Source organism: Phocoena phocoena, chromosome 1 (assembly GCF_963924675.1).
Source record: "Phocoena phocoena chromosome 1, mPhoPho1.1, whole genome shotgun sequence".
In the NCBI taxonomy this organism is placed as follows: domain Eukaryota; kingdom Metazoa; phylum Chordata; class Mammalia; order Artiodactyla; family Phocoenidae; genus Phocoena; species Phocoena phocoena.
The window spans coordinates 186603582-186627998 of record NC_089219.1 but is presented as its reverse complement, the minus strand read 5'-3'; the positions used below and the strand labels follow the sequence as shown (position 1 = coordinate 186627998).

The 24417-nt window shown below is 39.2% G+C and overlaps 1 protein-coding gene across 2 annotated transcripts in view; it reads left to right on the top strand.

Annotated features, from left to right (window-relative positions):
• KDM5B (lysine demethylase 5B) overlaps positions 1 to 24417 on the top strand; it is a 76122-nt gene that overhangs the window by 3160 nt on the left and 48545 nt on the right. For both annotated transcript variants that reach the window (XM_065877589.1, XM_065877579.1), the window contains exons 2-4: positions 21749 to 21826; positions 23175 to 23297; positions 23943 to 24113. In XM_065877589.1, coding sequence (XP_065733661.1) covers positions 24012 to 24113 — 102 coding nt within the window. In that variant the 5' untranslated portion in view covers positions 21749 to 21826; positions 23175 to 23297; positions 23943 to 24011. The remainder of the gene's footprint in view (positions 1 to 21748; positions 21827 to 23174; positions 23298 to 23942; positions 24114 to 24417) is intronic.

The following is a 24417-nucleotide window of genomic DNA, read 5'->3' as shown; positions in this document are numbered from 1 at the left end:
CTGTTGGTTCCGCCCTTAGAACATGAAGGAACTTAAATATACTTCTCTTTGTACGGGGGGAGGTGTGAGTGATACAGAGCTCTTTTACTCTCATTCCAGCCCATCATTCTCCCTAATGTTAGGTTTGCTTGACTGTGGCCTAATCCTCTCTGTTGTTTTTCCAGTTTCTTTGGTGTCATGAAATTTTTCTCTAGTTGTGATTCCTTGCCACCTTAAACCTTTTAATATTTGGGGGAAAAGCTTATCAATAGAAATATCCTTGAGCAAAGGAAGAACTTATAATTACTTTTTTAAAATAACAGATTTGTTCAGGCATGATATATTTACCATACAATTCATCGATTTAAAGCGTGCAATTCAGTAGTTCTCAGTGTTTTCATGGAGTTTTACAACCGTCATCACAGTCAGTGTTAGAACATGTTTATCACCCGCAAAAGAAACCCTGCACCCGATTGTAACTAGTTTTTAAAGAGAAATTTAGAACTATACCTCTCAAAAGAAGAACTTTTTTTTCTCACTTGGTGGGAGGCTGGATTAAGTCCTACAGTTTTAGTTTAAATGCGTCTGCCTTAAAGTAAAAACAAACTTCATTTGTTGTAGCCTTTGAATGGGTGATTGGCTAAATTTGACTTTGCCAGTGGTAGATTGGTCACACTCACAGACATCCATCTAGCTGTAACTCTTGGTGAACTAATCAACAAGTTAATAATAGGCTCTTAGAATGGAATGTGAGTGATATTGCAAATATATGAGACAGCTTTAGGTTTACATCCCCACCCCCACTGGAAAAGTTTCCTTTCCCGTGGTTGTAGGATTTGTTTTTAAACATGCAGTCTAAACCTTTTCTAAAGAGCAGAATGACTAGAGAATTGCCTTTGAAGAGTCTTAATAAATGTTCTGATTTAAAGCTGGGGTGTTGAGTTCATTATTGAGAGACACTGATAAGGAAAACTAGAGAAAATGATCAACCCTCAGTTTCATTCTTTGTCTCTAAGGTCCTTAATTTTTTTTATTTCCGATTGACAGATCAGTAGTAAACTCATTTACTTATTTGTTTAGTTTGGGAGACAATAACAAAGTTCAGGATGCTTACAATACTTTAATATAGGCAGACAGAAATCTGCCAGTGAGAGAATTTTCTTTTAGAAAGGCAAAAATATCATTGTGAACTATTCAATTTAAAATAAAAACAAAAAGGAATCTGGTTTATGTGCTGTAAATGGGAGCTTTTTGCAGGCTTTGGTAACCTCTCGTTTTAATTGGGCCACATTAAAGTTTGGTTGTAGAAAAGGATAGAGGGAGACCTTATGCCCCCAAATGAAAGTGCTGATTAATTAGGTTCCTGGATTTAGGTTCCACGAAGCCTACTTGTGTATCGCTTGGCAAAGGCCATCTATGGGTTTAAAAACCAGTAACCTGGAAAGACCTTGCTTTCCTCTTTGTACAGTCCTTGCATTGAGCTGGTGGTGTGATTTTCCCTTTCTAATAGAATTAGATATTCTTTGGAGATTATGCTAATATACCTGTTTTATGTGTAGAAGATCACTGCAGTCTCAAAAAAAAATTTTTTTTAATAATGTGGAATAAATGTTGGGAACTGAAGGACTGACTATACTTTCAGAAAGTTCTAAGTTTGGGTCCCTTGAAGAGGAATCATCAGAAGCACACCAGTGAGTCTCTTTGGGGTGAGTGGGTCTGTGCCATATCACTGGGCCACTCTCATTTACTTTCGATTACTTAGGGTTTGAGAAACTAATAACTGGATTTTAAAATCTGAGTTGTGAGAAACTCGTCTAAGACATGAGAATTGTATGCAGCTTAACAAGGATTTCTTAAGTATTTATCAACTGCTGTGTCCTAGCACGGGATTAAACAGAAAAATGAGACATTACCTTTGTACACCTAAAACAAATTCTTCTAAAAATGCTTTTTCTGTCATTAAATATTAGATGAATTCAGTGGTGACTTTGCTTTTTCAACCTCCAAGTTTATGAAGACTAATGGGGAGAAGCCTCCGCTAGGGCAGTGGGACATTTCTGTTTCATAACTGTAAGATGGAAGAATTTGACTAAATGTATTCTTGTCTTTTAAAATTTTTTTTTTAAACATTCAGAATTTTAATTGTAGACCATTCCTCTTAAAGCATTATTGCCATATGCCTTTGGACATGGCCTAGAGTCATCCCATCTGTTCCTCTGTTTTATTTCTTTTTTTTTTTTTTTTTTTTAAATTTATTTATTCATTTATTTATTTTTGGCTGTGTTGGGTCTTCGTTTCTGTGCGAGGGCTTTCTCTAGTTGTGGCAAGCGGGGGCCACTCTTCATCGCGGTGCGCGGGCCTCTCACTGTCGCGGCCTCTCTTGCTGCAGAGCACAGGCTCCATACGCGCAGAGCTCAGTATTTGTAGCTCACGGGCCCAGCTGCTCCGTGGCACGTGGGATCTTCCCAGACCAGGGCTTGAACCCATGTCCCCTGCATTGGCAGGCAGACTCTCAACCACTGCGCCACCAGGGAAGCCCTGTTTTATTTCTTTTAATCATTTAAGTTTTCTTTCTGGACTTAAGACCAGTTACTTTGCTCTGCTAGAGCCTTCATTTCCAGGGTATAAATGACATTTTTTAAATTATGAAAATAATTCAAGCATACACAAAAGTGTAGAGAATATAGTCCCTTTACGTATTTTCCTGGGTGTAAGAGGGCGGAAAGCAGAGCAGCAGTGTTGGAATTGAGAGCAAACTAGTAACCTCAGGTGTAGAGAGCAACTTGGCTTAGCTTTTGTCTTATTCAGGGTGAGTGAGATTTGGGCAATTAGGAATGAGGTTTCTAGCCTTTAGTGAGAGATGGCCACTCTTTGCCTAATCAGGATGGGGATTGGATTTCTCAGTCTTTCCAGGGCCTTTGTTGCTTTGTGACACGTTTGTTGGAGCCTGTGTGGGAACCTGACCGCTGTCAGGCCAGCTCCTGGATGCAGAGGCGTGGTGGTCAGAGGTGGTGGTTGGAGGTGGTGCCCGTCGTTCCCTTTTCTGCCCTTGGTCCATTTTCCTGTCTGATGTCATCTCAGCAGCATAGAGCTGGGAGTCGGGGGTGACCACGAAGTAGAACGAAGTCCCTTCTGGAAAAGGAGTTCGAAGGAAATGAGAGTCAAAGGGTCTAATGAGTGGCTGGTCAGGATGTCATTAGGTTCACTTTACTGTGAAGATGGTGGTTCCACTTCCAGCCTCGATGATGCAGTTCCCGTTTCAGCAGAATTGCTGATGAACATTTAGGTAGCCTCAGATGTTCAAAAGAAGTGATTTAAAAGTCAAGCCATTGAAAAATATTTTCTGTAAATAACCCCTTAACGTCTAAGCACTCTCCTCCCCAAAATAATAACTTCATTTTTCAGGAACTAAGTTAAACATCACTAGGCAGAAGGTGACATAATAAACAGATTTTTAAAAAACTTGTTGATTCCCTTTCACTTGGAAATGTTATTTTACAACTGATGTAAATTTTAAGAAATATTTTGCAGGGATAAAAATAAGCTTTATCAAGGGGAGTGTATGTGGATTTTTATTTTTTCTATTACGTAAAAGAAGGAGTCAGTGTTTCTAAATTTTTTTAAATGAGTGGGTAGAGTCTTGACTCTAATACCATCATGACCTTGGACAAAGTTATTTTTTTCCAGTGTATGCCTTCTTATCTGCTATAAGGAGATCTGACACTGACTTAGAGCTGTTGTCCAGATTAATTGATGGATTGCAAGGAGCTTAAATTCCAAAGCTTTTACTTGCTGCTAAGAAGGGTCTGGGGACAGATTTAGAGAGACGAGGGTTAGTGCCAAATACATATCCCTCACTTCTCCTACAGCGAAGGGATTTTTAAAAGTGAAACTTGAAAAGTCAAAAGCCCAACATCAAAACTAGAATATACAAAGTGGAAATTCTTCTGTTGGTTAAGATGAAGCCTTTCTGTACCTGGATGTTCTTTTAAATTAGTTGAAATAAAAAAGTTTTTTCAGGTAGAGCTGTTATAAATTACTTCAGAAATTTTGCAGTGTATGTGTGTTATACAGGCAGGAGGTTGGTAAGCTTTGTTTTAAGAAGTGTTTAAAATTATTTAATTTCCCCTAGTGTGGGAAGGCTGTGATGCTGTGGAAGCCCTGCAGATGGAGAGCATTATATTTTGTCTAACATAATTTAAATAGTCCCAATTCTTGCCTGAAGGGTTAGTAGATTGAGTCTTTAATAAGTTGCTTGTAAAGTGAGGAGAAAAGTAGAAGAGGTGTCAGGGAAAAGGTTTATTTTGGTCTTCAGGACAGAGCCCGATTATATTTTATTCTTTTACTAAGAAGTAGGCAGACTTTTTTTTTTTTTTAAATCTAATTAGAGTTTCTATATGATCATACAGATTTGGATTCACTGTGGGTTTTTTTTTTTTGCGGTATGCGGGCCTCTCTCGGCTGTGGCCTCTCCCGTTGCGGAGCACAGGCTCCAGACGCGCAGGCTCAGCAGCCATGGCTCATGGGCCCAGCCGCTCTGCGGCATGTGGGATCTTCCCGGCCCGGGGCACGACCCTGTGTCCCCTGCATCAGCAGGCGGACTCTCAACCACTGCACCACCAGGGAAGCCCCACCGTGTTTTTTTGTTCAAATATGTTATGGGATCTCAAACATTGCTTCTTAGGTGGACCCGTATATATTGTATTTCTACTATTGTGGCTTTTTTGTTTTTGTCTTGAATCAAGCAATTCACTCAATACGGTTTTCTGCATGTGTTAAAACACTGTCTAGTGGTGTACATACAAAGTTTTAAAATCTTTAAATGTTGAAAGTGTTTGTTTAATTGCGAGCATGTAGCTAGGCTGAGCTTCTCTTCCCAGCTATGTTCCTTGTGTGGCCCTAGGCAGATTTTTGTGCATTCCTACATTAATTCTTGCCACCTCAGAGCTTGATCAGATTGTAGTGTTAGAGAACTAAGTTAAACTTAACTGAGTGTGTCTTTAGCAGTTGGCTGAAGCTTTTGTTAAGCATGCGTTCCTATGAGGCATACAGATACCTGAACACGGCCATCTACTCCACTGCTAACTCCAGAGACAAAGGAGAAATCCTGTCAAAACCACATAATGTCAAGGTCTTTAAGGCAAGATCCTCCCAATTTTCTGTGCGGTTGTACCAACTCATCATTTGGTGATATTTAAACCAGATGGGAACATGTCACACCCTTGCCAGGCTTTAACTTGGACGGGGAGAGTGAGGATCTCTTAGGATTTGTACACTGGTGTCTTTTTATTTGTGGGACAGGGGTGAGGCCATGGAGATGAGCAAGGTCTAGAAAGAATTTTGGGACTATAACCTCCATTTTGTAAAATTCCAGATATTCCAAGCTTTTTCCTCTCCCAGAGAGGCTCTTATGCAATATTTTGGACAAATTGAGAACAGCCACCAGATTTTCCAGCGGAAGGCTGGCTTCGGGGATTTGTGTAGGGTGTGAGTTTGGGGTTTTTAAAGATTGTACTTAATGGCAGCCCATTCTCCTGGGTTCCTTTCTATAAGTACTTTTTTTCCCCACTGCTAACCTTGTGGCTTTTCCTGTCTTCCAAGTGTAAGATACATCCTTGACTTATGTTAATAGATAATTGCTCATCAGATTTTTTTTTTGAGGGGAACAGGGTTTAAAATTTGATTTAGGATCCAAGGTAATTTGTTTTTGGCGGTTGGTATTAGCTAGCTAGGACATGAAAACTTGCAGAGAATAGGGATTTCATGGAAAAATTGTGGAGCAGGAATCCAAACATTTGGCTTCTGATGTGTGTTCCATTATCTTCATGTTATCCTTGAGCTTCCAGCCTTGAGGTTGGATTTTCAAGGTTTTATTCCATTAACCTGCCTTTTTTTGTTTGTTTTAATAAATTTATTTATTTATTTATTTTTGGCTGCCTTGTGCTTTGCGTGGGCTTTCTCTGGTTGCGGCGAGCATGGCTACTCTTACGTGTGCAGGCTTCTCATTTTGGTGGCTTCTCTTGTTGCGGAGCACGGGCTCTAGGCGCGTGGGCTTCAGTAGCTGTGGCATGTGGGCTCAGTAGTTGTGGCTCACGGGCTCTAGAGTGCAGGCTCAGTAGTTGTGGCACACAGGCTTAGTTGCTCCGTGGCATGTGGTATCTTCCCTAGACCAGGGCTCGAACCTGTGCCCGCTGCATTGGCAGGCAGATTCTTAACCACTGCGCCACCAGGGAAGCCCTAACCTGCCTTTTAAAATGAGGATAATTCTGGCCCTGCTTTACATGATGAGGCATAAAGAGGTAAGTAAACATGCTCAAGGTCACCTGACTACTAAGTGGAGGAACCTGATACGAGCCCACACAGTACTCTTAACCGTTATTTATATTGCCTATATCCACATGAAATTGGGATTACGTGAGACGGCAGATGGAAAGTTATGAATCTTTTTATTCTTCTTTTTAAATTGAAGTGTAGTTGATTTACAGTATTGTGTTAGTTTCAGGTGTACAGCAAAGTAGTTCAGTTATATATATGCTTTTTCATATAATTTTCCATTATAGGTTATTGCAAGCTATTGAATATTGCTCCCTGTGTTATGCAGTAAACCCTTGTTGCTTATCTATTCTATGTATAGTAGTTTTTATCTGTTGATCCCATACTCCTAATTTATCCCTCCCCGACCCTCCCTTTCCCCCTTGGTACCCCTAAGTTTGTTTTCTCTGTCTGTGAGTCTGTTTCTGCGTTGTACATAGATTCATTGCTGTTATCTTTTAGATTTCACATATAACTGATATCATATATTTGTCTTTGATTTACTTCACTCAGTATAATTTCTAGGTCCATCCATGTTGCTGCAAATGGCATCATTTCATTCTTTTTTATGGCTGCATAATAATCCATTGTATATATGTACCACATCTTTATCCATTCATCTGTTGATGGACACTTAGGTTGCTTCCATGTCTTGGCGGTTGTTAATAGTGCTGCTGTGAACATTGGGGTGCATGTAGCTTTTCAGAGTGTGGTTTTCTCCAGATACAGGCCCAGGAGTGGGATTGCTGGATCCTATGGTAACTCTGTTTTTAGTTTTTAAGGAACGTCCATACTGTTCTCCATAGTGGCTGCACCAATTTACATTCCTACCAGAGGCGTAGGAGGGGGTTCCCTTTTCCCTTTTGTTAACTTAGTTCTTGCTGCTAAGGTAGGATTTTTTTCCCCCCTGTGCTGTGCGGCTTGCAGGATCTTAGTTTCCCGGCCAGGGACTGAACTGAACCCGGACCCATGGCATTGAAAGCGCCGAGTCCTAACCACTGGACTGCCAGTGAATTCCAAGGACAATTTTATAGTTAAAGTTCAGTGTTCTTCTTTCTAATATGTGGTGGGCAGTGGCTCCTTTCGTAGATCCCAGAAATTAGCTGGGCTTTTTGGGAAGGAGAGTGTGATCTTCCTTTGCTTCTTTCTGGTTATCCTAACGCACTGAAGGAAAATCAGTGCCCTTATGTGATAACAAAGTACAGTACCATTTTGTTTTGTCTGTTATAGTTGCCTGTAAAATGTAATTATAAAATTTTAAGTAAACCGTGTGCCCTTATTTTTTAACTTAACAATGTGTATGAGCTTGGCCATTCCATATACTTTTGGTTGGTTGGCTCATTTGTGTGGAAACTCCTGGCTCATCAATTTCAGTGACCACTTAGCTTCAATTGGAAGAATATGGAAGAAGCTCCTCTGGCCGTTGGAGAAAGCTCAGCTAGGTTTGAGAGCTACTAGTTTAGGTAATTCCCTGATGAGGTTTAGGCAGCTGTTAATATAAGGAATTTTCTTACCTGTTGACTTTGAATTAATAGAAATTCTCAGCTCCACTACAAGAAACTAAGGAATCCTTTCCGTCAGCTCTGGTGAATGAAGAGATGGATTGGGTCCTTGGGGTTGGTTATGGGTTCAATTCAGTACATTTATTGATATGTCAGTAAGTGCCAGGAATTGTGTTAAGGTTCTGCAGTTTACAACTTTGACTTAAAGGAACTCATAGTCTGCTGGTGAGAAAGATCAGTAATTAGATGATATAGTAGGATGTGTGCAAGTAATGGAAACTGCATATAGAATGGTTGAAGATAATAGGGTTGGGGGAATATGGAGGTGGGTGGAGTATGGGGAGAGGGGGCTGCCTGGGGGCATCTGGGAAAGCATTGGGTTAGGGAGGAAATAGGAGTGTGGAATGAGAGTGAGGGTCATGAGAACTCGCAGAAACACCAACATTTAAGGACTAAAGAGGATCTAGTTGGAGGCCACAGGAAATGTGCAGGGAAGCCAAGGAGAGAAAAAAGCTGGTTTGTTGAGCCTGTATTTCAGACTTGCATGACTTCTTGGTGATGATTTTCTTAAGTCTCAACTGTAGACACAGCTGTAAAATCCTCTATTTAAAATCTGGGAAAGTAGGTAATAGAAGAGTTTTTATAGTGTGTCCCATTGATACCAGGCAGCCATTCAAATGAGGACCAGTTTTATCAGGCTGGAACTTCCTCATATTTTAGGTTAAAGTGGGTCATCTTTTAAATCAAATTGATTATTATTATTTTTGGCCGTGCCGCATGGCTTGCAGGATCTTAGTTCCCCCACCAGGGATTGAACCTTGGCCCTGGCAATGAAAGCGCAGAGTCCTAACCACTGGACCTCCAGGGGATTCCCCAAATTGATTATTAACTGTGGCAATAAATGTGAAAGAAATAAGATAGTGCTCTCTCTAAAACAGTAACACTGAGATACATTATAAATTTATTTTAAGAGTTTTGGACATGAGATTTATTTATCTACCATCCTAAATTGAGCTTTCCTGTGTGATAGTACACCCTTTTATCTTTCATACAGGAGATCTAGCCTTGAAGCACGGTCAGAATTAAGAGTATACTGAGTAGACTATCAGGTTGTCCTTGTGTAAATATTAGATGAGCGGCAGTGGGATAAACAGAGCAGCTTCCTAGCAATTCCAGTTCGGGTTCAAGCTTCAGTCTGTTACTTCAGATATGGCTATTAGGGGTCAAATTATTTCCACTTTTATTGCTAGACGTAGAGTTAATATATCTTAATTGCGGCAGGACTGAAGAGCTGTTAAATATTTGCTTTTAGTGAAATGTATGGCTTACTATTTGTTTCTTTTTCGTTTGTTTTTTTAGTGCAGTTGCAAATGTGTCTTGAGATGGAACATCAAACAAAACAAAGATTTATTATCTTCTCTGAGGCTCAGGCTGATTTTTAGTGTCACTACTGTCCCCTTCCTGACTTTGATTTTGAATCTCCAGGAGTGACCACCAGTTTGTAAAGTACTAAAGGTGTAGAGCAGCAAGTGTTTACAGATCTAATGAGGCCTTAAAGTTAGGGTGTGGGATGTTTAACTTTCCCTGCCCTTGGTGCCCAGGTGGGTTTGGGTGTTGCTGAGTGAAGGTTGAGGGGGCAGAGTTCAACCTTGTTCCTAAACCCCTTCCCCGACAAATCTTTTTTTTTTTTTTTGACAAATCATTTTTTAAAAAATATTTATTTTTGGCTGCATTGGGTCTTTGTTGCTGCGCGCAGGCTTTCTCCAGTTGTGGCAAGCAGGGGCTACTCTTCGTTGTGGCGCTCAGCCTTCTCGTTGCGGTGGCTTCTCTTGTTGTGGAGCATGGGCTCTAGGCACGCGGCCTTCAGTAGCTGTGGCATGTGGGCTCAGTAGTTGTGGCTCTTGGGCTCTAGAGCGCAGGTTCAGTAGTTGTGGCACACGGGTTTAGTTGCTTCGTGGCATGTGGGATCTTCCTGGACCAGGGCTCAAACCCATGTTCCCTGCATTGGCAGGCAGATTCTTAACCACTGCGCCACCAAGGAAGCCTGACAAATCATTTTTTGAACCTTTCTGAAGTATGTAATCTTTTCTTAACTTTAGCAGTCTCAGTTTTCTGTCAGAAAACTGCCTTTTCCTCACTGGGATCCTAGGTATGAAAGAAAACAATCAAAACTACTTACTAACTAATTTCCTTGCAGGGGGGAACCGTGGCACTGTAGCTACTTGATCATAATATGGTTTGGTGTAGGCATATTGAAGTAACGTTTGCACCAGTTATAATTGCTGTAAGGGAGAATGATCTGAAATTTCTTCTGGACTCATTCAGTGACCATAAGATGTCTGTGAATGGCCTGAAATGAATAATGCTTTCCTGTTAACTTTTCATGATTGACCATCATGTTGTCAGCCCATTTAAGTGGAAGATGATTCGTTCTAGGGATTTAGCTTTCTTAGAATCCTTCCTTGTGAATTTTATAATTTTTTTAAAAAATAAATAAATAAATTTATTTATTTGGCTGCATTGGGTCTTCGTTGCTGCGTGCAGGCTTTCTCTTGTGGCAAGCAGGGGCTACTCTTTGTTGTGGTGCGTGGGCTTCTCATTGCGGTGGCTTCTCTTGTTGCAGAGCACGGGCTCTAGGTGCGTGGTCTTCAGTAGTTGTGGCATGAGGGCTCAGTAGTTGTGGCTTGCAAGCTCTAAAGCGCAGGCTCAGTAGTTGTGGCGCACTGGTTTAGTTGCTCCGTGGCATGTGGGATCTTCCTGGCCCAGGGCTGGAATCCGTGTCCACTGCATTGGCAGGTGGATTTTTAACCACTGTGCCACTAGGGAAGCCCCCTCTGTGAATTTAAAAGGATACTTCCATTATAGGCTTGATGAGACTTTTGGGATATGCAAAAATCTGTATGAATCACTCCAGGTAACTTTGGCAGTTATCTATTAAGGACATTTTGGAAGAGTAAGATGGCCTCCATGTGATCTAGTTATTCCCTCTTACTGTTTATAAACCAGACTGTACTTAGCTTGTTCGTACAGAGGGGCTGGGGAGGAAACTATTTCTTTGAGGTTTGAGAAGCAGTATCAATGGGAGGACTGTTTTATATCAATATTTTCATATGGCTTTAACAATAATAAATTTAAGTCATTTAGAGGCCGTATAAATACAGATTATCATTTCCAAGATTTATTAAAAGTGGTGGAAAAGGAACTTATTGGGACTAATGCTTAATAAGTAAACACCATGACATGCCTCTTATGTATGTATTTATTTATTTATTTTTGGCCACGCTGGGTCATAGTTGCAGCATGCGGGATCTTTCATTGCAGCATGTGGGTTTAATTGCCCCACGGCATGTGGGGTCTTAGTTCCCCAACCAGGGATCGAACCCACATCCTTTGCATTGGAAGACGGATTCTTAACCACTGGACCACCAGGGAAGTCCCGACATGTCTCTTTTTTACTGGTGTATTTTCATTTACTAATAGATGGTCCATAGAAACGATGCTTTGCCTTCCCAAATACTTAATATTCAGAAATTAAAACACTCTTTTAAACAAGAAGTTGTGTAAAACTGAAAACTGGCTCTTACCAAGCCCCACCTATAGGAGTTAAAACTTTAACAAATGTTCTTATTCCTGGTACTTATTATCTTAGTACAACTATCAAAAGTCCGTGTATGTTTGCAAATGATTGCATTGGTATTTTCAGGTTCTTTTTGGTGGTAGGACTTTAGGGAAGACTGGGTTGCCATATGCTTTTATAAAAACGTTGGCATTACACAAGCAGGTCAAGAAATCATTGTTAGTGAATGGAGAAAACACTTGAAGTGGCCGCTTTTAAAATCTGTGTGGACAGAGTTCTCTGGAGGGGCAGATTGGATGGGGAACCCTGTAGGGGTCTGTTAGTTGTTTCCAAGGTTTGGGCTGTTGTTTTCAAGGTTTGGGCTGAGGACTTTTGGAGAGTTCACAGGACCTTTTCAGCAGGTCCGCGGGAACTTCCTCTTTTCAACTAAATGTTTATCTTATCTTCATATATTTTAACCAAAACAACATATACAACAACTGATTGACAGCAGAAGATATGAAACTCCAGCTTATTTCTATTAAGCCAGACATTAAAGAGATTTGCAAAATAAAACTCTTCTCACCAATTCTTTGCTTATTATTAAATGAATTTGTTTTTTTAATGTCTTTTAATTTCTAATGCAATAAAAATGAATGGATAGAACCCATCTGAAGTAAAACTCTTCGAAGCCGTCAATTTTTAAGAGTTTAAAGGGGACCTAAGGCCAAAAATTTGAGAGTTGCAGTACTAAAAAAGGAACTTACTTCTGCAAAGGCTTGACTCAGTAGGAATAAATCTAGGACCTATGCATAAGCAGTTTCTCTTTGTGCTCAGCCTTTGAAGAGGATATTATAACACCAGTAGAGGGTTTGGTAAAAACTTCCCTTATTCACCTATCTGTTGGTTCTGTGAAGTGAAAATTTTAAAGTGTTTTCGAAAAGGCAAACAGTAAGTTTTTCCACATAGCCAGTAACAACTGAACTGTCGAAGTGGGCCTTTTTGGTCTCATTTTGTCAAGTTTAAATTTTTTTATATTAAAGATATGATTGTGTTTCATTTATTGAGAGCTCTCTATTGGATTCAGAAGAGCTTGGAACACAAAAGATAAAAATTGATCCAAATGATTGACTTTTTATTTTGAACTGTTTTAGATATACAGAAAAATTGAGAAGATAGTTGAGTTCCCATATACTTCTCACCTCATTTCCCAGTGTCTTACCATTCTGCATTATCAGTATGACACATTTATTATAATCAGTGAACCACTGTTGTTATTAACCCAAGTCCATGAACTTACACAGATGAACTCAGGTTTTACCTAACATCCTCTTCTGTTCCAGGATCTCATTCAGGTCACCACATTGCGTTTGGTTGTCAGGTCTCTTTAGGCTCTTCTTAGCTGTGGCAGTTTCTCAGATTTCTTGGTTTTGATGACCTTGACCGTTTTGAGGAGGACTGACTGGGTATATGGGCAAATTTTTTTTCTTTTTTTTAAAGGGACATTTATTCTTGCAGTCTTTTCTGTTGGCTGTGGAATGATTTAAACACTAAAGCTGTGGGAGTTTTTGTATTACACTTAACTAAAGTAAACCCTGTGCTACAGTATGAACCTCGCTTGATACAGTTGCCCGTATCTAAATAAGGAGCATGATGTGTTTGTGTGTGTGTGTGTGTGTGTGTGTGTGTGTGTGTGTGTGTGTTTTGCGGTACGTGGGCCTCTCACTGTTGTGGCCTCTCCCGTTGTGGAGCACAGGCTCCGGACGCGCAGGCTCAGCGGCCATGGCTCACGGGCCCAGCCACTCCGCGGCATGTGGGATCTTCCTGGACCAGGGCACGAACCCATGTCCCCTGCATCGGCAGGCGGACTCTCAACCACTGCGCCACCAGGGAAGCCCGCATGATGTGTTTTTACTAAAACATTGTTCTCTTTGTTTCCAAATTCTTGTCACCAGGTTTTCTTCATTGGCAAATTTTTAGCAGAGCTTTTTTGATTTTATATTTTTTAATCTTTAGCTTTATAGAGACATTTAAAATTAGACTTTTTACTTGTTCAGTAACATTTATTGAACATCCATAGCACTGTTCTAGGAAGGTAGTTTTCATTTTAGATTCTTCCTTAATAACCATTTTTACACTTCTCTATAGAGGCAGAACACGCCATCATTAATAAAAGGCAGTTTCAGGCAGGCATCTGCAATCACTGTGATCATGTTGATTTCTTTTTTCCTGTAACTGCGGTATGTAAAATGTGACCCTGAACGGAGCTGAAACAAGCTTCCTAGAAGGTATAGATATTTGTTTATAATGAATAACATTGGAAAGTAAAGGAAATAGCCTAAATGTCTAATACTAAGAAATTTTTTAAGTATCAATACAATGAAATGTTAATGTTCCCAGTATAGTAATAAGTAGAAGGCAATATAATTTTTTTTGGTTTGAAATTATTAAGATAAGCAGTTTGGAAAAAATACTGGAAGGACGTGTAACAAAATGTAACAGGTTTTTCTCTGAGATTTTGGCTCATCTTTTCTTCCTTATATGTTTTTTCTGCAATTTCATCAGTAAGCGTTACTTTTGTATTAGGAAAAAAGTATTTTAGACCCATTCTATCGCTTATAGTCTTTGTCCCATAAGAGAACATGCAGTCAGGAAGTTTTATGTAGTGGATATACAGGAAATGGCTTGGTCAATATAAAATACTCATATGGGACCGTATGTAGGCTTGCCCACTAGAGTGTTGTTTTTTGTGTTACAGAAGCTGAATTCCATTGCCACCCTAGCAGCTCCTCTCTTGGCAGATCCATTGTTAACTGCCTCTACCCTTGGATTAATAAACCTAAGACAATCTTATAGGAAGCTCTTTTTTTTTTTTTTTTTGCGGTACACGGGCCTCTCACTGTTGGGGTCCCTTCCGTTGCGGAGCACAGGCTCCAGACGCGCAGGCTCAGCAGCCATGGCTCACGGGCCTAGCCGCTCCGCGGCATGTGGGATATTCCCGGACCGGGGCACGAACCCGTGTCCCCTGCATCGGCAGGCGGACTCTCAACCACTGTGCCACCAGGGAAGCCCTCTTTTTTCTTTTTTTTTTTTCCTTTTTTTTTGGCCACACCATGCGGCATGTGGGATCTTATTTCCCCGACCAGGGATTGAACCTGGGCGTAGAGTCCTAACCACTGGACCGCCAGGGAATCCCCTAGGAAGCTCTTTAAGCATGGAAATATGACAGTACATTCTCTGACTTTAAAAAGCAAGATGCATGTATCTCAATACTGGAAAAAGAGTACAGCAAAAAAATAGATTAATGGACCTTGAGTAGTATATATTAATGAAGTCTATCTTATACAGATTTATAATGAAGATTAGAGAATCAAAACCACTGTGTTAAACATAACCAATCAAAAACAAAAACAAGGTTGCAGTAGGCTTCCTGTAAACTACAAAGCTTTGCAACATGAACATTCCCTAATCATTATCATTTTTTTTTTTTTTTTTACCATTTACTTTGTAAATGCCAGGCACCTGTCTAAAGGCTTTGCCCCTATTATTTTATTTAAGCCTCCTGGTTTCCCCTTTTTACACGTACCTAAGGCACAGGAAGATGAACCTAGTTCAGACCCACACAGTAGAGTCAGGATTTGAACCCAGGCAGTGTGACTGAGAGCCTACCCTCTTTAACATCTGTTCTACTGTACAGGAGGTGGTAAAGGGCACCACTGTGCCTTAAAACTCAGCACTGAAGAAATGACAGATGAGGATGATACAGGGGAGCCCTTTTTTGTTTTTGCTTTTAATTTTATATAAGTTTATTCTGACTTTATTGAGTTAAATGTATAAAACAGCAATGTGTACACAGAGGGATTTAATACATAATATATATAATTATCTTTAAAAAGTCAGGATGCAAGTTAAAACAAAAAGTTATTTTCTCTCCCAAATATACTGTTATTTCTTTTTTAAAAAATGTTGCTTTTGGGCTTCCCTGGTGGCACAGTGGTTGAGAATCTGCCTGCCAATGCAGGGGACACGGGTTCGAGCCCTGGTCTGGGAAGATCCCACATGCCGCGGAGCAGCTGGGCCCGTGAGACACAACTACTGAGCCTGTGCGTCTGGAGCCTGTGCTCCGCAACGAGAGGCCGCGACAGTGAGAGGCCCGCGCACTGCGATGAAGAATGGCCCCCGCTCGCCGCAACTAGAGAAAGCCCGCACGCAGCAACGAAGACCCAACACAGCCAAAAATAAATAAATAAATATATTTAATTAAAAAAAATGTTGCTTTCTTCTTTTCTTTTAAAGGGAACTTTATTATATATTGATTTATTTTTGGCTACATTGGGTCTTTGTTGCTGTGCGCGGGCTTTCTTCAGTTGCGGTGAGCGGGGGCTACTCCTCCTTGCGGTGCGGGGGCTTCTCATTGCGGTGGCTTCTCGTTGCAGAGCACGGGCTCTAGGCGCGTGGGCTTCAGTAGTTGTGCAGGCTTTGGTAGTTGTGGCATGCAGGCTCGCAGGCTCTTGAGCACAGGCTCAGTAGTTGTGGCGCACAGGCTTAGTTGCTCCCGGCATGTGGAATCTTCCTGGACCGGGGCTTGAACCCTTGTCCCCTGCATTGGCAAGCTGATTCTTAACCACTGCGCTGCCAGGGAAGCTCTCTTCTTTTTTAAAGGTTATACTCCATTTATAGTTATTATAAAATATTTGCTTTATTTAGGGGAACTCTTTAACCTGTGTTGAAATTGCTATGATGAAAAGTGCTGGTTGGCCACTAGATGCTAACTAGAGTTAGGCTGAAAGGATGGGGTCCTTAAAGGTAAACTTCAGAGGTCAGTTGCTTCTTGAAAGTTGAGGTTGCATTCACTTCTTGTTAGAGGAAAATTACATTTCAGTGGTCAGAACTTAATGTCAGGTAATACTTGTTATTTTTGCTTTGTAATAAAACAAACTTTACATTTGTAATTTCAGTTCTTACCATAGTCCTGAAAGTAGCTATTGTTCATAGTTTACAGATGGAAAAGTTGAGATTCCTGAAGTAGTGGTAAGAGAAACGAATCGCAAATTCTGGTCTTCTGACTTTCAGTGCGTTGCTCTTTTTGTTTTTTTGTTTTTGTTTTTTTTGGTCCTGTACTAATCGCCTGCTTACATTCTGAGGAACAAGTGTCTTATCCATTATTATTATGCTTGGTTAAGTAAAAAGAGAAGGGATTGAAAGAAAGTGGGTTGGGGTAGTGAGATAAGAACCTGAAGGTGCAAAATTTTTAAAGGAAAGCCGGACATATTCTCAGGACCTTTGTTTGGTTACAGACCCCTTTGAGACCCTGGTGAAAGCTGTGAGCCTTCCCAGAAAAATCCACATACACTCAATTCTATTTACAATTTAAATGCCTAGGCTTTAGGGTATAAAAGTGTGGTTCCATAGTCTAAAAAGGAAATCCTCAAAATAAAGTGTTTTTACTAGTGGCTCACTGAGGACCCGAGATCTTAAACAGGCTTTGAACAAATTGGTGGCTAATTAAAGCTGCTTGGGGCCAAGTCTGCCCGGAGGGAAGTAAGAAGCGGCACTAGCATTCTATTTACCTTTTTGGGAAGACTTGGAACGAGGCCTTTTGTATTGCAGAGCTTTCCTGACAGACACCGCCTTCAGTGTTGTCAGGAGTGGCATAGGGTGCCTGGGGGTTCGTAAACAGTACGTGTGTTCTTGTCATTTATAAGTGGGAATTTATAATGATTATGCTGTGCCGTGTACTACCTCTTCCATTTGTGCAGGTGTCTTAAGGATATCTTACTGACAGACCATTTAATTGATGAGAAGGTAGTCTTTTAAATTGTATTTCATATATGTGTTACTGAAATCTTTATTAAGGTTGATAAATCTTAGGCTCAACAGAAAGCTTTTCTAACTTGCCTTAAAATACTAAGATAAATTCTTTGTTTGGATCCTTAAAAGTTTCCCCGAAGTTCTGTGGTAATGTTGATAACACAGAAACTATAAGAACCTGTATTAACAACACTGAGTTTACCTCTGCTGGCATTGGATTAAAATCCTGTGAGTGCATTTATTCAGTGATGACTGGGTTTGATAGAATATACGCAATTAGAAAAATGCTTTGGTTCTTAATTCATGTTGTTATTTGTAAACTAACCAGAATGTGCTTTTGAGGCTGATTTTTAATTGGTTTTGTCTGCAGGGAATCAGAGAACTAACTTGTAGTGAGCTCTGTAGCGGGTATACTTTCTTGTTTTGCTGATCGTTAGGTCTTAAAATGATGTCAGCCTCTAGAAAGATTAAAACAGTATTCCAGTATGTTAAGTATGTGGATGCTAACAGTGGATCATTTACAGAGTGAATTTTCATGGTGTTTTTGAAAAATCTTTAGCGTTCGATGAAAGTTATTTTCATACTGGTCAATTTTATAATTTCAAACATTTCTCTCAGTTAAATGTGTGGTAACTTATTTTTGCTTGGTTAGTGCTAGGACTAAGGAAAATGTTTACCTGGTGTTTCTCAGGCCTCTCTGAGGGTTTTTAAGCGTCGATGGCCTACTTAACTGCTTTCCCAAGGAATATGTTTTTTAATGCTCAGGAAAATAATTGAGCTTTTAAATAATATAGCTGTACTTTTATTTTGAAAGGGTTAAAATAAAACCATTTTAAAGTTTTTAAAGGAAATTAAGATGAATTTTAGCAGGGAATTTACATGGAACTCCTTGCAGTCTATTATCTTGTTTGTATGGAAATGCTGTTTTTTTTCTTTTAAAAAATTAATTAATTAATTAATTTTTGGCTGCATTGGGTCTTCGTTGCTGAGTGTGGGCTTTCTCTAGTTGCGGTGAGCAGGGGCTACTCTTAGTGGCGGTGCGCGGGTTTCTCACCGCGGTGGCTTCTCTTGTTGAGCGTGGGCTCTAGGTGTGCGGGCTTCAGGAGTTGTGGCATGCGGGCTCAGTAGTTGTGGCTTGTGGGCTCTAGAGTGCAGTCTCAGTAGTTGTGGCACACGGGCTTAGTTGCTCCACAGCATGTGGGATCTTCCTGGACCAGGGCTCGAACGCATGTCCCCTGCATTGGCAGGTGGATTCTTAACTTGTGCGCCACCAGCGAAGCCCTGGAAATGCTATTTTTATGTTAGGAAAAAAATGATTTTATGAACCGTTTTATTGGTAGAGGCTAAAAGTTTTGGTTAGATTACATGATATCCCTTTTAGATACTTAAGTGTCAAACCAAAAATTATCACGTTTCTAAATGGAGATTTTCATTATTTATTTGACTACTTAATTTGTTTTTTTGACTACTTAATTTGAGGATTATATTCCTGTTTGAAATTCTTCACTTCTTACAGGCTTTAATATGGTCTCTTTCCTTCTCTGATGACTTTTTTTTGTTGTTACCTCTTTATTTACTTTTTTTTTTTTTTTTGCGGTACGCGGGCCTCTCACTGTTGTGGCCTCTCCCGTTGCGGAGCACAGGCTCCGGACGCGCAGGCTCAGCGGCCATGGCTCACGGGGCCCAGCCGCTCCGCGGCATGTGGGATCTTCCCGGACCGGGGCATGAATCTGTGTCCCCTGCATCGGCAGGCGGACTCTCAACCACTGCGCCACCAGGGAAGCCCTGATGGCTTTTTTTTTTTTAAATTAAAAATCTTTTTATTGAAATTAGTTGATTTACAATGTTGTGTAAATGGCTTTTTTCTGCGTGTAGAAGTCATGGCCCAAAGAGGCCAGACTTTGCCAAGAATATCTTTGTTCTAATATGACAGTGAGCATTGCAAATAATATGTAATCGTTTTATTGGAGTAGAGCTTTACAGCTGACAAAGTCTCAAAACCGAATGACATTTATCCCATTTTCTCTCATTCTTTGTAACCAGAGGAGGAGACAGTTTGCAATGATTTGTGTTTAATGAAGGAATGATCTACTGACACAGTTTTAGTTTTAAACGTATTATACCCACTGTGTGAACTTCCTTAGTGACAGATACATAGTGTTTTCACTTTGATGTTTGATTTTTAGGATTTATTTTATTTGAAAATGGGTTCAGGCTAAAACAAGTATAAATTAAATAACATACATACATACAAAGACACAGCTCACCTTAATTTATAAAACTTTAATATGTAGACTTAAGATGAGATTAATTTTTGTATCGTATTTTGGGAGTAGAAGGCATATTTGATTCATTGGAGGATATCATTATACATTACTCATAAATCTTAATCTATAAAAATTGCAGGTCATTTGGACAGTATGTTAATCATTTACTTGTATATTCTGACACATTGTCTTTGATATATTTTTGGTCTAACCTTCAACCCAGATCAATTCATTTCAGAAAGCCTACAGCTTCTATAAAGTATTAGAGAGCAAAGCTCTGAGCAATATCAAGTCTTCCATTAGCCTGCCACAGAATATTAAGAAGCAATGGGATTTCCTTCTGCTACATTGTATTATGTATAATTAAACACATTGCTTTCTTTATCTTTAGTTATCAAGGTAAACAAAAATCACTGTAATCTTTTTGACCCAGGATGGCGTAGGTAGTATTTTTTTAAGTTTATTAGCAGTACAGTATATCTTTAACTGGCATTTAAACATTAGCCATAGTCTTTGTTGAAGAGGCTGTATGACAGCATTAGACACTTGAAGTCCTGATCTGTCATTGACTTCTTAAACTGTATTGCCATTTTTTCTTTTCTTTTTTTTCTTCCTATTCTTTTTTGGGGTGGTAGTAAATAGCTTTGTACCAATTTGTAATCTGCTTTTTTCCTTTGAAAAACAATTGTAAAATTTACTTTTTAACATAATATTTAATCAGGCATTGCTGGTGGACATTTTTACTTAAGTGTTTGTATCACAAAAACAAAACCTGTTTTACTTTTAAACTAAAAGCAGTGATAAACTCCAGCAGTGTAAATTTGCAGTAAATAACCTCTTTTCCCCTTCCTATTAACAAGTCTTTAAAATTTACATATGTTAACACAAATTTGCATGTTTCAGTTTTTTACTCATCCACTGTTGGCTATCTTTCCATGTTTACAACATCTAGGTATTCTTTATTACTGCTGCAGAGTATTTTATTGTTATTTACAGGTGTACCAACATTTGTATTAACTTGTTCTCTTACTCTAAAATAATTTATTATTTAATAGGTATTACTTAATGTATTTAATATATTTCTGATTGTATTTAAAATGGGTAAGGAAGCAAAAGAAAAATCACCTATAATCCTACCAAAGACAAACCGCTGTTAACCATTTTGCTGTCTCTTTCCAGTGTTTTATTTTTCTATTGCACAGCCTGTTTTTCTTTCTTTCATAAAATATATATAAGGAAAATTTTCAGTGTCAGTAGAGCTATATAACAGCATGAACGTTTCTGTCTTAAAAAATTATGTTGAAATATTAAAATACTGAATAATATAAAATATACCATTGTAACCATTTTAAGGGTGCATGCAATTCAGTAACATTAAATACATTCACAATGTTGTACAACCATCACCACTGTCCGTCTCCAGAACCTTTTCATTATTCCAAACTGAAACCCTACGTATTAACACAGCATAATTTTTATGCCTTTAAACTATTCTCTTATCATGAACATTTAAGTTGTTTCCAGTTTTCTCCACTTAAAGACAACAGTCTATACACATTCTCCTTCCTGTCTGTTTTCTCCTGATAGCAATTCTTCCAAGAACCTGTATCAGTAGATATGTTAAGGGTGATTCTTAAAATTGGTTTTGGATGTCAGTTTTTTTCTTTTCCCCCCACAGAAGAACTTATCCTCAATTTTATAATAAAAGTTAATGTAGGGCTTCCCTGGTGGCGCAGTGGTTGAGGGTCCGCCTGCCGGTGCGGGGGACGCGGGTTCGTGCCCCGGTTCTGGAGGATCCCACGTACCGCGGAGCGGCTGGGCCCGTGAGCCGTGGCCGCTGGGCCTGCACGTCCGGAGCCTGTACTCCGCAGCGGGAGAGGCCGCAGCAGTGAGAGGCCCGCGTACCACAAAAAAAAAAAAACAAAAAGTTAATGTAACTGGGTTACATATATTAAAATACAGTCTGTAGATAATTTGACATTAATATAGCTATTTTGTAGGAGGAGAGATACTTATGGAATAGAGGAGTCAAAGTCTTTTTTTGCCTGAGTTGATGATTTTTCAGCGGCAGTTGAGGCTCAGTGACATTGTTGGTTGGAGGAGTGCTAGGCGGGGTGTGTGCAGAATGTGTCATTTGGAGAAGGGTCATCATACATATTCTGCTGTTCTCGTGGAAAAAGAGTTAAGAAACTACTGTCCTGTGTTCTGTTTGACTCATTAGAGATAACATGCTTTACTTAACCAGGGTTTTAACTTTAAAACCATTTTTTGAATGTCAGAATTATAAATTTTTCTAATGAAAACCTTTGCTTCTCCACTAGGATTGGCAGCCACCATTTGCATGTGATGTTGACAAACTTCATTTTACCCCACGTATCCAGAGGCTGAATGAATTGGAGGTAATGTTTTAACTACTATGCTGGTTGCCTGTATTCCAGTGGGGGCTTCTTTGAAAGAGGCTGTGTCACAAATCTAGTGGTTTCAGTGAAGCGAAAACATGGCTACTGATAATCATGGTAAAACAAATGGTGATAAGCCTTTGCAACCAACCCAGTTTCATTAAAAACACTGATTTTTGTCAGTAATTGCCAGCCTATTAATTAATAAATGCATTTAAATCCTTCTCAATCTAGGTGACAACCAATAGAGTTTAGGTTTTGAAAGGCATGTGCTTTCAGAACCATTTAATGGAAAAGATTCTCCAGCTCTGATATTCTTCCAAAATACATGTCTTCAGTTAGATTTAATAACACACTTTACTTTTCCTAGGAGGAGTGAATAGCACAGGGGATTCTCTAGAGAAGAGGTAGTATTTCTTCTTTAGTCTGTGGGTGACTTAAGCCCTAAAGTGCTGGGTGAATAAGGCTTGGGTATTGATAGCATAGAGGTTCATTGTTTATATGAATGTTTTGCTAATCTGATTTTCATATTGAACCATGTTTTGTTTTTCTATACTAAACCAAACATTCTTAACTTAAATGGCACATATGCCCACTGGAATTCTGTGGGCATTGGCAGTAGTAGCATCTAGTGTATGTATTTTCAAGTATTTCAGTGTATTTTCATGTTGAGCTTGAAAGATGGGGAGGTGGGTGTTAACTTTGACGTGGTTGGGAATTTCTGAATATTGATCTCAATTTTGGTCTTGTGCAAGATAAAAGTCTTAAAACTGTCTGACTTAATTTCACAATGAGCAGAAAGAAAAATGACAAAATTTTAAAAAATGACTTGTAGGTGACATTAATAATCTGTTAAGGGAATAACATTTAAGAAAGTTTCTGGTTTTCTGTTATCTTTAAGTTATCAGGACTTTAAAGATAAGTGGTTCTGTTGTAAATCTGCTTTTAGATTTGTGTTTGAGCAAATCAGAAAATTTGTTCTCTTAGAGAACAAGACTTTAAAATACCCAAACTGTAAAAGGCCGAAAGGGGCATATAGAATCTTACTTATGATACTCCATAAATAAAGCACCTCTCAGGTCGCCTATTTATGTTACGAGAGGACTTACTGAGTGTGTAACTACTACTTACCTGGCACATGGTAGGGGCTGAATTAAATTTTTGTTGAGTTAACGTATAATTATTTAACCAGTTTTATTCTGTATATTTTGGGGAAGTTTCCCCTATTGAATTCATAAGTGGTATTGCACTTAAATAGTCTAAGAATGAAAATATCACATGCACAGGTAATACACAGGAGCTTTATAATAAGCTAGGTAAAAGTAAAACTCAGTTCTTTGTCATTTAGGCTCAAACTCGTGTAAAATTAAATTTCTTGGACCAGATTGCAAAGTACTGGGAATTACAGGGAAGTACTCTGAAAATTCCACATGTGGAGAGGAAGATCTTGGACTTGTTTCAGCTTAATAAGGTAAAAGCCTAATGACCATCTTTCTCATTGAATAATTTTTCTGACAGCATGAATTTGATCTTCTTTGCCTTAAAATAAGAAACGTACTGCTTGAAATATGTAAAATAAAATTCCTCATTTAGTTTTGTGATTAAATTGGTCTCTGCTTGTCTGGTCTGAAAGCCTTATCTTGTGAACTGTTTTGCTGCCACCTGTTTTTTGGTAATTTTTAAACTTCGTAATGGTCCTCTTAGATATTCCTGTCTGTTTTATTGCAGACAAGACAACAGAGGCTTTCAGTGTCCAAGTTGACCAACTGAAAAGGCTGAGTTATAATTCTATATCTTAAAGTTCATTTCAGTCTAAAGCCTGCATTATTTCCACCAGACATGCTGCCGTTCTTGCTACTCCTCAGTTTACTAGAACCTTTTCTTTATCAGAGATTTCATTGCTAATTTAATTCTTCCTCATGGAAAATCTTGGCTGCTTTGGGGAACTGAGAAGTAGCTTTTGGAGGGGTACAAAAAGTTTATGGAATATGCTGTTAAAAGCAGTGTTTAAAATTTCTAGTTTAAAATGAATAGTGCGTATATTTTACTTGGAAAATGTATTTTTAAAAGATGACCACAGCCAAAAACTAATTTCCTTTGCTGTTTTATTTAACAGCTAGTTGCAGAGGAAGGTGGATTTGCAGTTGTTTGCAAGGATAGAAAATGGACCAAAATTGCCACCAAGATGGGGTTTGCTCCTGGCAAAGCTGTGGGCTCCCATATCAGAGGGCATTATGAGCGAATTCTCAACCCCTACAACTTATTCCTGTCTGGAGACAGTTTGAGGGTGAGTGGGGCTAGCCTTAACCTGTTTTATTTCACTGCTTATTGGCACATGGTCTTTGGGAGGAATGAAAAAGCCTTGATTATGGGTGGAAGACTTGCTTGGAAGACTTTTGTTTTGTGGATTTTTCCTCCAATGTTTTAGTTCTGTTTTGAGAGCAACCATACTAAGAAGGTTTGGAGTGAATACGGTTACAGAGGAAATATTCTTTTGTTATCAAAAACTGAAATCTGTATTAACTTCGCTATAGATGTTCCTTTCTTACAGCAGTTGGTTATTACCTACTTATTGCGGCTTATGCTTTTAC